This window comes from Odontesthes bonariensis, chromosome 16, assembly GCF_027942865.1.
Source record: "Odontesthes bonariensis isolate fOdoBon6 chromosome 16, fOdoBon6.hap1, whole genome shotgun sequence".
NCBI lineage: Eukaryota > Metazoa > Chordata > Actinopteri > Atheriniformes > Atherinopsidae > Odontesthes > Odontesthes bonariensis.
This window is the reverse complement of record NC_134521.1, coordinates 15,355,444-15,368,404: the sequence shown is the minus strand read 5'-3', so window position 1 is coordinate 15,368,404 and position 12,961 is coordinate 15,355,444. Positions and strand designations below refer to the sequence as shown.

The window sequence follows — 12,961 nt, the reverse complement described above, 5'->3', positions numbered from 1 at the left end:
CATTTCTCTTACCCCACCCATTCGGCAACTTGTCATATGACACCGAACTCGTGATGCATCATGCAAGTGCTTTCCAACACGGTGCTCGCCGATCTAGTTCAACCTCTGAGGAATGTGTTTGTGCAAGTCTGCTGTACTTTGCCCTGCCTCTTGCTGGGAATAATTATTTACCGTCTCGAAGTGTTCCAGGAAAACAACTTATTGAGCAGGAAACAGGCCTAGACATAGGGTGCGTATATGTTCTAGCAGAGTCCTTTAGAAGCAGACACGTTTGTAACATGAACTAAAAGTGTTCATAGCTTACAACAACACACTCCATGTAACAATATTCGCATCAGTAACTGTGACGATCCATAGGCGAAACCTAGGTGAAAGGTATTCACTGTAAATGTGTCACTTATCAGGTATGGACTTTAATCTGGCTCACTGTGTTTTCCTTAATAGGATGACTGGAACCTTTTGGGTGGGACGTTTTGGTCCACGTCAACAGGTTTTGCAACGAACACGACACGCAAGTTCCAGCTGAACTTTATCTAAGTGTTGGGTAAATAAAACTGTTGATTTCCTTAGTGCTGGTGTTATTGTTGACTATTCTGGAAAAACTCAAATCCAAACATTTGGATTTTCATTCTAACGTTCTTTTATTATATTTACAGAATGGATCTTGTGAAACATGCAGGTGGCTGCCACTGTGGGGCTGTCAGATTTGAATTATGGAGTTCCTCAGATCTCCATGTTTTTCATTGCAAGTATGGAACATTTCTTCAATTGTACTGTTACAAACCAAGATATTTAAATATATTTCAACTCAACAATTAATTTGTAGCAGTAAAAATATATAACTATCTCAAAACAAGTTTTCTAACAATGCTACTTGTACAGTTTTTCAGCAAATAAATATAACTCAATCTATCCATTTCCAGCTGTAGCATTTGCACAAAAAAACAAAACCATCATTTCATTGTTCCAAAAAAACGCTTCACACTCTTACAGGTAAGAAACTCTGCATCAAAAATCCCCGTTTGATGCAATACAATTCATTTTAAAAATGAAAAAGTTACTTGTGATATTTTTTATTTCTCAGGGGCTGGATAATCTGACTACATACACCTTTAACACCCACGCTGCTAAACACACCTTCTGTAAAACGTGTGGAGTTCAAAGTTTCTACACGCCACGCTCCAACCCTGATGGATATGGTATGACCACAGGGTGTGTTGTAAACTGTTTACGTCAAAGTAACCAGCCCAGTTTGCTCTTTAGAATTCTTCTTTTCCAGTATTTGTAGAAAACAGAACTGTTATGTTAACAACAAGAGTCTAAAGGTGTATGCCGGCTAACAGTGCTATAAGGAAACCACCTTGAAACCCATTGTTCAGCCTCACACAGCCAGTAAAACCAGGTTGTCACTAAGATATGTGCAAGACAATAGTAAATTTTTGTTGAGATGCAAATCAATGAACTGCCCTTTGTTTCTCTGACTTGTTTTCTTCCCAGGTGTTGCTCCGCACTGTCTGGATCCAGGTACCGTGCGCAGTGTCACAGTGGAGAACTTTTGTGGGGAGCAGTGGGAAGAAAGCATGAAAGCTCATAAGAGAATCAGAGACATGTCTAAACCTGGAGAGGACACACAGCTAATATAACACCAGTGATATAAGAATAAAAACAGGGTTTTTGTGTACAGTGTTAAGACGTAAAACAATAAAGTTGCTTCTGCACTAGAAATATAAGACATTAACTCATGTGGCTGACTGTCAGTTTTGTTCATTTGAAGTTCATAGAAAAATATTCAGCCTGGTAACGCCTGAAACAGGCTGAAAGTTGAGCAATCATCACATCTGGAAGAGATGATCTTTTAATAGATCTTAAGGTTCTTTGGTCCCTGTGGAACAACGTGGAATGTATTTATGAACATGTAACGAGAGAAGGTGATATAGAGGTACCGAAACCACACAAGTTGAGTGCGATGACACAGCATGGCAGCCTGAAAATGAAAGATAGACTTTTAATTGATGTTATAACCCATGAAATGATGACTTTAAAATTACAGACAATGCTGTTTAAATCCTAATTTTTTCATGAAAATGTGCTCGTTGCCCGGATTACTCTTAATTTCAATACTTCTTCCATACTATACCCTTAGTTGGTGTTACTAACTTTATCTCTTGCTTCTTCAGCACATATGCTATGTATAATCTTATTATGATGTGCAAGGAGCACGTGTGCCCTCTAAGAGTAGACAGTGACGTGCTTTGCCAACAAACTTGTCTACTCGGAGGCTTACTTTGGCCTGCTTGTATCCCTTTGAGCCAATAATACAGTGGAGATGTGAGGGCAGCAGCCAGCTGAGGGGAAGCTCCAGAAAGGAGATGTACTTTCTGAGAAGGCCAACCGTCTCCAGGGTGAGAAACATGCAGTCTGGGAGTAAAGATAGAGACTCAATCAGCTGGTAATGTAGTTAAACACTCATGACAGAAGCACACAGCTTGCCAGCTTGACAGAGCACAGATTGTTAATACAGGACAAACGGGTTCTTTTTCTTTCAAATATTTTCATTCGGGAGGAGTATGAAGGGCATGTAAACCTTGTACGTGATTAACAGGGAGCCTTGAACAGCCAGGTGACAAGGCTTAACGTTGGGCATGGAGCCAACAGTAGAGACAAGAGAGATAGAAATGCCTAGTAAGAGATAAACAAGCTTAAAAGTGTTCACCCCATCCAAAGAGAGCAACTCTGACTTAAGCCATTGTGTGCTAAACAAAGGTTGAGTCTCCTGAAGCCTTGAGGATGAGTCAACACCTTCCTACCATTTAAACAGCAAAATACAATTGTGTAGATCTCATATATCATCAAATAAATGTTTGTTTCCTATCCCACCATCTAAATGTAGTTTTATGGCTTATGTGCTCTCTGTGGGGCTTTTACAAACCACCAAAAAAGTCAGCCTGGCATAACCCGTTGCTGCTTTCGCTGTGGTGCTTTTTCTTCTCAAAGAATTCCCCATGAGTGACATCACATGGGGTAAATGAAAGTAGAAACTCACAATAAGACAAAAACATAACTATCCTTTAGCCCTGGAGACAGAGACAGACACACTGATTTTAACTTCTGTCAGCAACAAAGCCTTTTAAACAATGACCCCTTGAAATATAAGTAGCTTGAAGGCATATTTACTGGTCTCATGCTGTCACCAGCAGACTGAAATACGGAGGAAATGAAAGATTCATGCGACGCATTTGAACACAAGAGGGCGCTATACATTCACAAGATACCCGGTGTGAGCTGGTGTTTACAGCACTGTTGAAGGGTCAAAATGCAGCTGTTCACAGTTTGGTGTCAAAATAACAATCATTAAGTTGCTCAAGAATTCTTACTTTAGGAAATAACTTTTTTTGGGGGAGTGACCCGTAAATATGACTCAATATATCAACCTCTGAAAAGTTTTTATTACGTCCAACTCACCATTGGGCACTTCTCCTGTGAAGGCGAGGTGTCTGTGGGTAAAGCAAAAGAAGTGTTACTCACTGAAAATGTCAAGTGGAACAAATGCTGTATGAGAGATAACACATCTTATAAAGAAAATATGTGTTGGGGATTTCTACACAGATATAATATTTATTATCTATTACTTTATGTCTGTGGAAGCAGTTTTTCCTCCAACTTTGCTTTTCAGCCTGCACCGCTTGTTGACAAAAAAACCAAGAGCAAAACATTGAGCTGCACAGCACTGTGAAAATAGCCCCTCTGGGTGGGGGTGGGGGCTGGGAATAATGAGATGTGATTTGTTTGGGTTTACATCTTATAAGCAGATGCGGCTCACATATTGACAGAGAACCATCACAGGGGAAAACGTCGCTATTAGCTTGGAAGACATTTATGTGCAGTTCAGGGACCGTGATGTGGACTTCACAGCTCAAAACACATTTCTTTAAACCAACAGCCTGATTTGACTCTCTGGGTTGGTCTCTCCAAACCAGAGCAGCTCTCCCTCTTCACCACTTCAGGGACAGGATTTACGGCCGCATGTTTGGATGACCTCTCTGCTATGTAACAGATCAGTTCTGAAAAACATGATGTGTATGTGTGCGTGCCTCTGTGGGGAAACATTTGGAAAGAGGGTTGTTGTCGTTAGTCTAAATGTTTTGCATTTTCCTGGAGAGAGTTTTATGATTGCGGAGTGGTCTGATTTCAGTGTTTTAACTGCATAAAGCCCCAGATGATGGCGTCTTTAAAAAAAAAAGAAGTTTTTTTTCTGATGGCAAGGCGCCCAAGTCCAGTTTTTACCTGACAGCTTTATGAATTGATATGTGATTGGCATGGCCGCTCACTCCGTTCCCATCGAAGGTCAGCACCTGAAACAACAAAATGTCTCCAGGCGTGGGTGAAAATCCAGAAACTTGGTGTCTTAAGAAAATCAAAATAATCCAAGGCAATAAAAAAGGGAAGGTTTAGGGTTAGTGGAAGGACTTCTGTGTGCGACTGTGGAGCAGCATTGCAGCTGACAACCTGATATTTAAAAGCCTTTTTTTGGTGTGCACACACCAGAGGAAACAAGTGGAGAAAAAAAAACTAAATCAGGTCAAAGGGAGAAGAGAACGTGTGTGACTAAAGATGTGAGATGCCGTGCTCAGGTGTACTCTACTTTGACTGCGTCTTTGCAAAGTTTAAGCACCCAGCCCCTCATGTATTAGAAATAACTTGTGAACTTTACATTTACATGTGGAAGTGGACGTGCAAGAGAATGACATGGTGAAAGACAGAAGAAGGAATATTATTTAGTTTAAGAAAATAAACTTTCTGTTTGGTATGTCTGTGTTTTTCCTTGACTTTGTTCATGGGACCAGATGTTTTTTTTTTTCTGTGCATGATTCCCCAGCCAACTTTGGGTTTAGAGGCAATATTTGCAGCGGAGCTTGACAGGATGGGAGGAGACTAGTGTTTGTCGTCTTTGATAACAAAGAGAGATCTGCAGCTTAAGGATAGAAGGTCCTTTTCCACTGATCGTGTTGCTCTACGATCAACCATTGGTTTTGTTTTGTTTGCCATTTCTGCTGTACTTTCTTTTGTGAAAGCAATGACTATTTTTGTGGTTGTTGGGCTAAACAAGAAAAAAAAACAAACACAGGTTCTAAATTTGCCAAGTTCCCATTAGCTAATAGCATGAAACTGCACCGGGGATGATAAGAATCTCTGTGTAAACACTGAAATTGAATTCAAACTTTCTGCTGCTGCAGAGGCCATTTCCTCTGGTTTTCAAGAAGCTAAAAATGCAGTGTGGGTTGGACTAAAAGAGATGGTGGCTGAAAGGTATCATTACACAGACCACAGTCAAACTGGGAAAATGAAGTAGGAAGCTGTGGTGCCAAAACACATCGGCCAAAACAAAACAATACACAAATTTCTTACACAGAATGGCGGGGAAACTGTGTGTTAACACCAAACAGGAAATGACAGAAAAGGCCAATGCAAGAATTTAACACAGAGCTGAACATACCATGTTTAAGGAGTGAGCTCTTATGTACTTCAGTATTGTCGAGGAGACCAAGGAGATGCTCCACTCGGCTTTAGGGTCATCTGGAAGTTTTCTGGAGGGCAAAAAGGGACTCTGGTTATCTACTGAGTTAATAATACACCAGTGTTTTACTGAGATCGAGTTGTGCATTGTATGCTTATTTTAACCTTACAGTGACTGAAAGTGTTTTTCTTGTCTCAAACACCATATTTTTGCACAGTTTAAATTGAATGAAGCATTAAAAAGTGGGCTTTTGTTGGGTGCAGAGATGAAGGAGTGCTGGAAAGTACAAAGGTTAAGGGTCAGAAAGGCCAGTAGCTTCGCCTTCATCTGAAATAACAGCCTAGAGGCAACACAAGGCATACATCAAACACCACACTTGGTTAGTCCACCCTCCTTGGCTTATCAAACATGCAAACACCCCCTGATTCTGCTCCAGAAGAACAGAAATAAGTAATGCTTTCTCTAGTTTCTCAACACCCGTCTAAACTCAAGGGAGACCAGACAAAAATATAAGAAGAGAAGAGCAAGATATGAATTTGGCTGATAGTGTTCACAGATGAATCTGAGGGCTGCATCAACAGTGGAGCAAATCCAGTTATAATTTCTTTGCTCATGCTGATGAAAACCCCAAAGGAAGCTGACATCTGTGCAAATCAGTCTGAAGCTCTAAACTCCAAAGAAACTAAAAGATAAGAGGAGGGATCAGTGATTCCTGGGGCAAGGCGTGCAAATGGGTTGTCCAATACGTGTAACAGAGCAGGCATGTATGTAGAATTATTTTGCAGTGCAATGATTCTGATGATCAACACAGCTAAATAATAAATAAGCTAAAATAACAAGCATTAGAAGATTTTCTATTTTTTGGATCTGGTTGTTGTCCATAAAAAAAAGGTGAAATGTTTGGCTGTATAGGAAGTCTTTGTTTCTCTGTGAAGTTTTATAGGCCAAAAAATTCACTATGGAAAGAATCGGTATATTTATTGTTAGTTGCAGCTGGGTTATAATGGTTATTAGAGTGCACAAAGTGAGGGTAGTGTCGCTCCGTGTCAGCAGTCGCCTCCCTCCCTTTTGCTGCTAACAATGAGCCAGGACAGTTAAGCTAATAAAGGGAAGTGATGGATTAGAAGACAAATCTACTGGCAGCCTGTGATGTGAGGGTCAGGCTTTGGGTGAAAGGAGGATGAGAGTGGGGTTAGTGAGGTTGCAAATGTCGCAGGGAGGAGGGGCAGGCATTCAGAGATGTTTTAAAACTATCTGTCTTGGAGTGAATGCACTGCCCCAGCACTTTGATACAGTGACCTACATATAATACCGTCTGTGCATGCGTGTGTGTTTGGAGAGATGTGGCTCTCTGAAATAAAATGTTATTCAAACCAATGTGCTGCATTAACTAACCAACTTCGCGCTTAATGTGTGAATTTGATGCCTAATTAAAAAAAAAAAACAACTGTTTGCTGTAGACTGAAAGCTCAGAAAATCACACGAGTATGTGAATATATTAAACATAGGAACTCTAATATAATAGTTTAATGTCACATTTCTTTTGCCACTGTTGTGTTTAGTCATCTATTATCATTTAAGATGTTTTGCCTGCAGCTTGACAACCGTAGCTAAGCAGGAGCCTGCATGACGGAGGAGAGGAAAAAAAAAAAAATTAACAAAAGATACATGACACCTTGCCCTTTCTCAAGCAGGATGCAGGCTGAGTGTCAGCTTTGCCATGGCAACAGTGCAAAATGTCCTAAAGTAACCTCCCCAGCTTCCCTTTGTAGCTCTGCATGCGGATGTCTAATTGCTTGCAGGCATCTGAATGCAGTTGTTGAACTTTGGCCCAGTAAAAGGATTTTGTGAATGTGTGTGTGTGTGTGCGTGTGTGTGTCAGAGAAAGATTGTTTAGTCTGGTTACATGGACCGCAGGTTTGTGAAACCGCCAGACTTCTGTCCACACGGTCAGATCGTATGTCCTGCTGGGAACGGCTGAGATGCCACTACACGCTGACAGCCCGCCCACAACATCCAGCTGCAATGAGTCGAGTTGCAACTCCGTTCACAACAGCAACTGACACATGTTTCATTAATTACAGGCATCAGTGGCTGTCGGTCATGGTATAGTTCACACATGTCGAGGTAATAAATGGAATACTGCTGCTAACCATGGAAATAATGGTGTTGTTTTGAAAGTAAGTTGTCCAGAAAAAGAACACATTTATGTGACAAAATTACAGTCCGTTACTGGCTTGAAGAATGAGTGAATGGAAAAGCAACTGTCTGGCTAAGCAGCGGCCAGTGTGTGGTGCTGACAAATGCATCTGTACTAAGGGCACAGCCAGAGGTCAGTGCCAGGGCTGGAACATCTCGCCACGGTTTTCCGCACCCTGCCATGTGAGTTTAAATCAGCAGAGGTTATTTTTAACCCTGATCAATGTATATTCAAACCTTGAGTGTGTTACTGCCTTTTCCTTATCCAGAAAACTGTGCTCCACTTTTATATCCCTGAGAAGCTTTACAATGATTCAATTTAGAACAAAAGTTTTCAGTTTGTGCTGTCGAGGCGACAGATGATTTTGGAATAAATCTAAAGTATGCAAACAGGGAAGTAAATAAAAGTCAGAAAGAACTGAAATTCACAGAGTGAAGCTTTGGATCAGCGCGGTGGATAATGTAATGAAGAAGTGGACTGGGCGGATTTGTGCTGTGAGCAGCTATAATTGAGTCCAGGGAGCAGACAGAGGTCAACCCTGTGCAAGTGGAGAGGCAGCAAAGCGTGCTTAGATTGGGTTTGATCACAAAGCCCTCAACGTGCATTGGGGCCCCAGTAACTGTCAACACAGCTGTCCTATACAGTGGGCAGGGAAAGTGAAGGGAAAATTGGATTTTAAAACAGAACTCACGTGTTCTTCCTGTCATCTTGAAGAACTGGTTTATAGCTCTCAACCAGATTTGTCAGCATGATTCATAACAGGCACTGTGCGCACTGCATGACAACATCCGGAACAAGACGATACTGTACACAAACCTACTGCAAAGAGCGTGCGTTTACATATTTTAGGCAAAGTCTCAGGGTGGTATTAAGGGGTGCCTTTGTACAAAGCAGCAGCTGTGTGAGTTAGTGTTTGCATTACAAATAAATAGTTACCTGCCTGATAGCCGAGTTCAAGGCAAATATTTGAATCTCTCAAACTGAGACTTTTCTCTGTTTTTTTTTTTTTTTGCTGTGATGGTATCGCACAGAAAAGCTCAGCTCTTGAGCAAAGGTGCTCATTTTTACCGCAACAGTGTTTGTTTAAGGCTTCACATTATCTTTGATGACTTCAGCGAAAGCCTCCTACACACTGTGTTGAGATCAATAGTGCGACCGCCGTCTATGAGCGACATTCACGTCCAGTCACATGAAAAGCTCCGTGTCCAAACTACTGAGGACCGTGGTTTTACAGCATCGAACTGCAGAACATATTTTAGGTTTAGTTTTTGGACCCAAGATATAGTTTCCAGGGACGTTAAGCATCGCAGATGTCAGTGAGAAAATGTTGGGCTTATGGTGGCATGAAATTGAAAAATTAAACTTATCTGAACTCCTTTATACAAAACAGTGATGGGGCTTCAGGGCTACAGCACATAGCATGACTTTATTTAAATACAGTCCTCTTATTGTATCAGTAAGTACAAGTAATAAGTTAGGAATAGAACTGCAGCAAACTGTGTAACAACACTCACTCTGTGTGGAGCAGTCTAGTTTTATTTTGGTGCAAATGACACTATCATAAATGCTAAATAACTTAAACTTATTTATGCATTTAGCACATCAAATAAGTATGAATATTGGGTTGACAAAATACTAGAGACACACTTTCGGAGTAACACAGAACAAGTCCACAGAACCACAGACTGTAGCTTCCCTGATGTCTAAAAAGTTAGTTCAATTGTGCTCAAAAGCACTCAACTCAAGTAGATGGGAGTTACTGCAGGAGAGCAATAGAAAACATACAATAGACTTGATTTGTTTCAGCTAGATGCACTCTGGTCGTTCTAACATATTTTCTCGTGTTAATTACACGTAATAGGCAACTCTGACCATTTGACTTCTAAAGATTAAAGCTGGACTAAATGTTACTCTGCACTTTTTCTTTCTTTGCGCAAAATAAAACAACGAGGGACATACTTGAACAGACAAGGTTAAGAGCAAAGTTGAAGTGTAGCGAGCCATGTAGAGACACACAAAGAGAAAAACTGTTTGGAATGACCTACATTAGCAGTGCTTAGAGTGTTGCCAAAATGTATCCCACAGTCCTTGGCAGATGGCTGCAGTAGACGTGGACATGGGGGAGGAGGAGGAGGGTTGAAAAGGAAAGGAGAGAGTGAACTTGGTTGTTAGTGAGTGGGCCTGTCAAAGTGCTGATTAGGTGTGTGTTTTGGGCAAACAACAAAATACATATAAAAAGGAAAATGGGCTACACTCCAGTTCAACAGAAGTGCAGACAGCTCTAAGATCAAAGTTTATATTTATATTCTATGTGCACGGGATGATAAAATTGTGAAGTCTGTGCATGTGTGTTTAAACTCACACACACATGCACACACACACATGAGCAATGGTCTCTGGGGCAGACAGCCTGGGCAGGCTGCCAGTTTATTACTGTGAGTTCCAGGTTAGTGTCAGAGTTCATCCACCTCTCCTGGGGAGCCAACATGTAGACACTCACACGTACTCGGCCCCGAGCTTCTTAGAAACTCAAAACATTTTCAAGAGAAGCTGAAGATTTGATTCTCAATATGTATATATATATATTTTTTCTTTATAAAATACCCATTCTTACCCTGTAACTTTACATATATCATTTGGAGGTAAAACTCCTCTTATCCTGTATTTGCCTCTGTTTTAGTCCAGGATGTTTCACAGCCAACAATCCTACCGATTAATTCTGAAAAACACCTGGAATGTGCTAATATCTTCTTCCCACATGAAAATTATTGCTAGAAAGAGCGAAATACATCATTTCAATGTCGCTACTAAGACGGAGATGTGAAGAACTTTCCTGCCAGCAGCAATACAATAATAACTTATGATGAATAATGAATACAATTAAAAAAAATACCACAACATCATAATTTCTCAGTGAGAAAAATACAATAAAATAAGGATTTTATTATTTTCATTGAATTCACTTAATCCTTTGAAACATCACAGCAAAATAAAAGTAATAAAACTTATATATAATATATAAATATAATTCATTAAAGATGCTGAACGTTAGCTTAAAACATCATTTTCAAACTTGCTGAATGATATATATATATATATATATATATATATATATATATATATATATATATATATATATTTTTTTTTTTTTATAAAATCGATAGATAGAAGTCTTCATTCATTCATTCATTTTACGTTAATGGTCGCAGGGGACTGCAGTCTGCTCCGGCAGTGGGCTACGAGGCAGGGTACACCCATATACAGCATACAAGCTCACAGTAACACCCATGGTTAATTCAGAATCCCCATTTAATTTAATGCATGTTTTTTGGACTGTGGGAGAAAGCTGGAGTACCTGGAGAGAGCCCATGCAGACAGACAGACAGAGAAAATGTAAACTCTAAAAAAGATATGTTGATGAAGATTCTCAGTCATCATAAGAGCTTGCTCTTATTCAAACTCAAAGATATATCTACAAAGATAGACCAGGATTCCAAACCCTTTGAGGTAACAGCATCAAGTTACACCACTGCAACACCCCAGAATGGACTTTTTAAGCTTATAGTGGGCTTGTATCCCTCAGGGCACACCTATCACTGCCTCCTCATTTATGTCCTAGAAAATGCATCAAGCCAGGACAGATCAGATCTGTTGTGGGGAAAATGCAATGATGTAATTCGTGGTCAGCTTTATTTGTCCTGACAGGCAAAGGAAAGGAAGTGACTGGTTGGCTCCAGGGAATAAAGAAGCTGAAAATTAACCTCTGAACAAAAAGAAAGCAAAAGTATATTTTGCCCGGTGACTGGTACTTCCTTTTAAAACTATCAGTTAATTTCTGCTTTAGATTTATAGTGCACTATGTACAAAACACAAATTTGCATTTTCAGCAATACAAATCCCTACAGGCCAAGACAAACGGTGCTTTTTAGGGGCTTTTAAAGGTCATTTGCATGTTGTGTGTTTGGTGCAGCCGGCAGCTTACTTGTGGTCTACTATGGTGATTCTGGAGGCTGGTATGCCCAACACGTCACAGCTTCTGAGAAGTTCCTCTCTACGCAGAGTTCCTTGATTGTAGTAGTTTCCTGAACAATATTTGGAAAAAAGATTAGCCCATGAACATACTAAAATAAAGCTTAAAAGTCTAAATTGGACCAGTGTTTGTATCACATTTCTAAACAATTTTCCTAGTTAAATTGGCTAACAATATTGTCCAGTATATGTTCAGTTGGATCAAGATAAAATACAGTGCATCAGAGATGCTAAGGGAGATGTTTTAGTAGTTCTAATAAGCTTCACACCTCCGAAACTTAGAGAGTTGAGTGACAGAATCCAATCCAAATATTCTACAAGGCTCATAATCCTATCACGGGGGGGTTCCAACAACTAAGTAAATTCTCCTACTTTTTCCATTTGGCAACACAGGATGTAATTTTGTAAATGCAATTATATGAAACTAAAGGTGCTTGAGGTCAGTAATTCAGATCATGGAAATGAAAACAGAATAACTAAAACTAATCCTAAACTGAAAAAAAACACATCACTGGTGTGTAATGTATGTTTGTGTGTCAGAGGGCTTTTTCACTTTCTTTTATAGGATTTACTTTATTTTGGTAACTTCCTGCCCCAAAAACTACTGCGGCTAACATTAGTTAGCAGCATGCTACACGTTCAATAACGCTTCAAATGTATCTGCTGATGTTATTAATGCAAAAAATGAATATAAAAAATAGCATCGTCACCGTACCTTCAGATAAACACAGCAAATGAACGCTGGCATTTACTTCAACGAGTCGTATAATTGTGGGCGCAAAGAACATGCATTCATCATCCGGATGCGCAGTAACAATCAGAGCTCTAATATTGACGTCTTTTGTTTCTCTTTCTAATGAAGCGTTCTTTACATGTTTCAACGACTCTGTCAAAATTCTCCGGTGTCGATAGTAAACCCATTTTATCACGGCCAAATAGGATGAAACTATGAAGACTAGCAAGTAAACATACATTTTTTTTACCAACACTATAAATAATCCGTGTGAGAACATAAATCTAACGTGTAAATGGTTCCACACGTAAAAAGTATGCAGTCTTTTTTTCGTCCAAAGTTGCATATTCTTTGAAAAATTCAACAAAACTGCTCACATTTATGCCCACAATTGTACTTTTTTTCTCCCTCTTTTAAAATCTCTTTCGCATTTCACTACACATGTTTTTTGTCACAATGTTTTTCTAAAGGAGACCGGCGAAAT

The 12,961-nt window shown here is 39.8% G+C and overlaps 1 protein-coding gene across 1 annotated transcript; it reads right to left on the bottom strand.

Annotated features, from left to right (window-relative positions):
* Window positions 1-622: 622 nt before the first annotated feature.
* Window positions 623-12,739, bottom strand: pigl (phosphatidylinositol glycan anchor biosynthesis, class L). The gene is made up of 7 exons (XM_075486374.1): window positions 12,460-12,739; window positions 11,698-11,797; window positions 5,495-5,585; window positions 4,285-4,352; window positions 3,463-3,494; window positions 2,285-2,418; window positions 623-1,984 (listed from the first exon to the last, which is right to left on the bottom strand). Exons 1-7 carry the CDS (start codon window positions 12,716-12,718, stop codon window positions 1,856-1,858), a joined length of 813 nt encoding a protein of 270 aa, XP_075342489.1. The 5' UTR covers window positions 12,719-12,739; the 3' UTR covers window positions 623-1,855.
* Window positions 12,740-12,961: the final 222 nt, after the last annotated feature.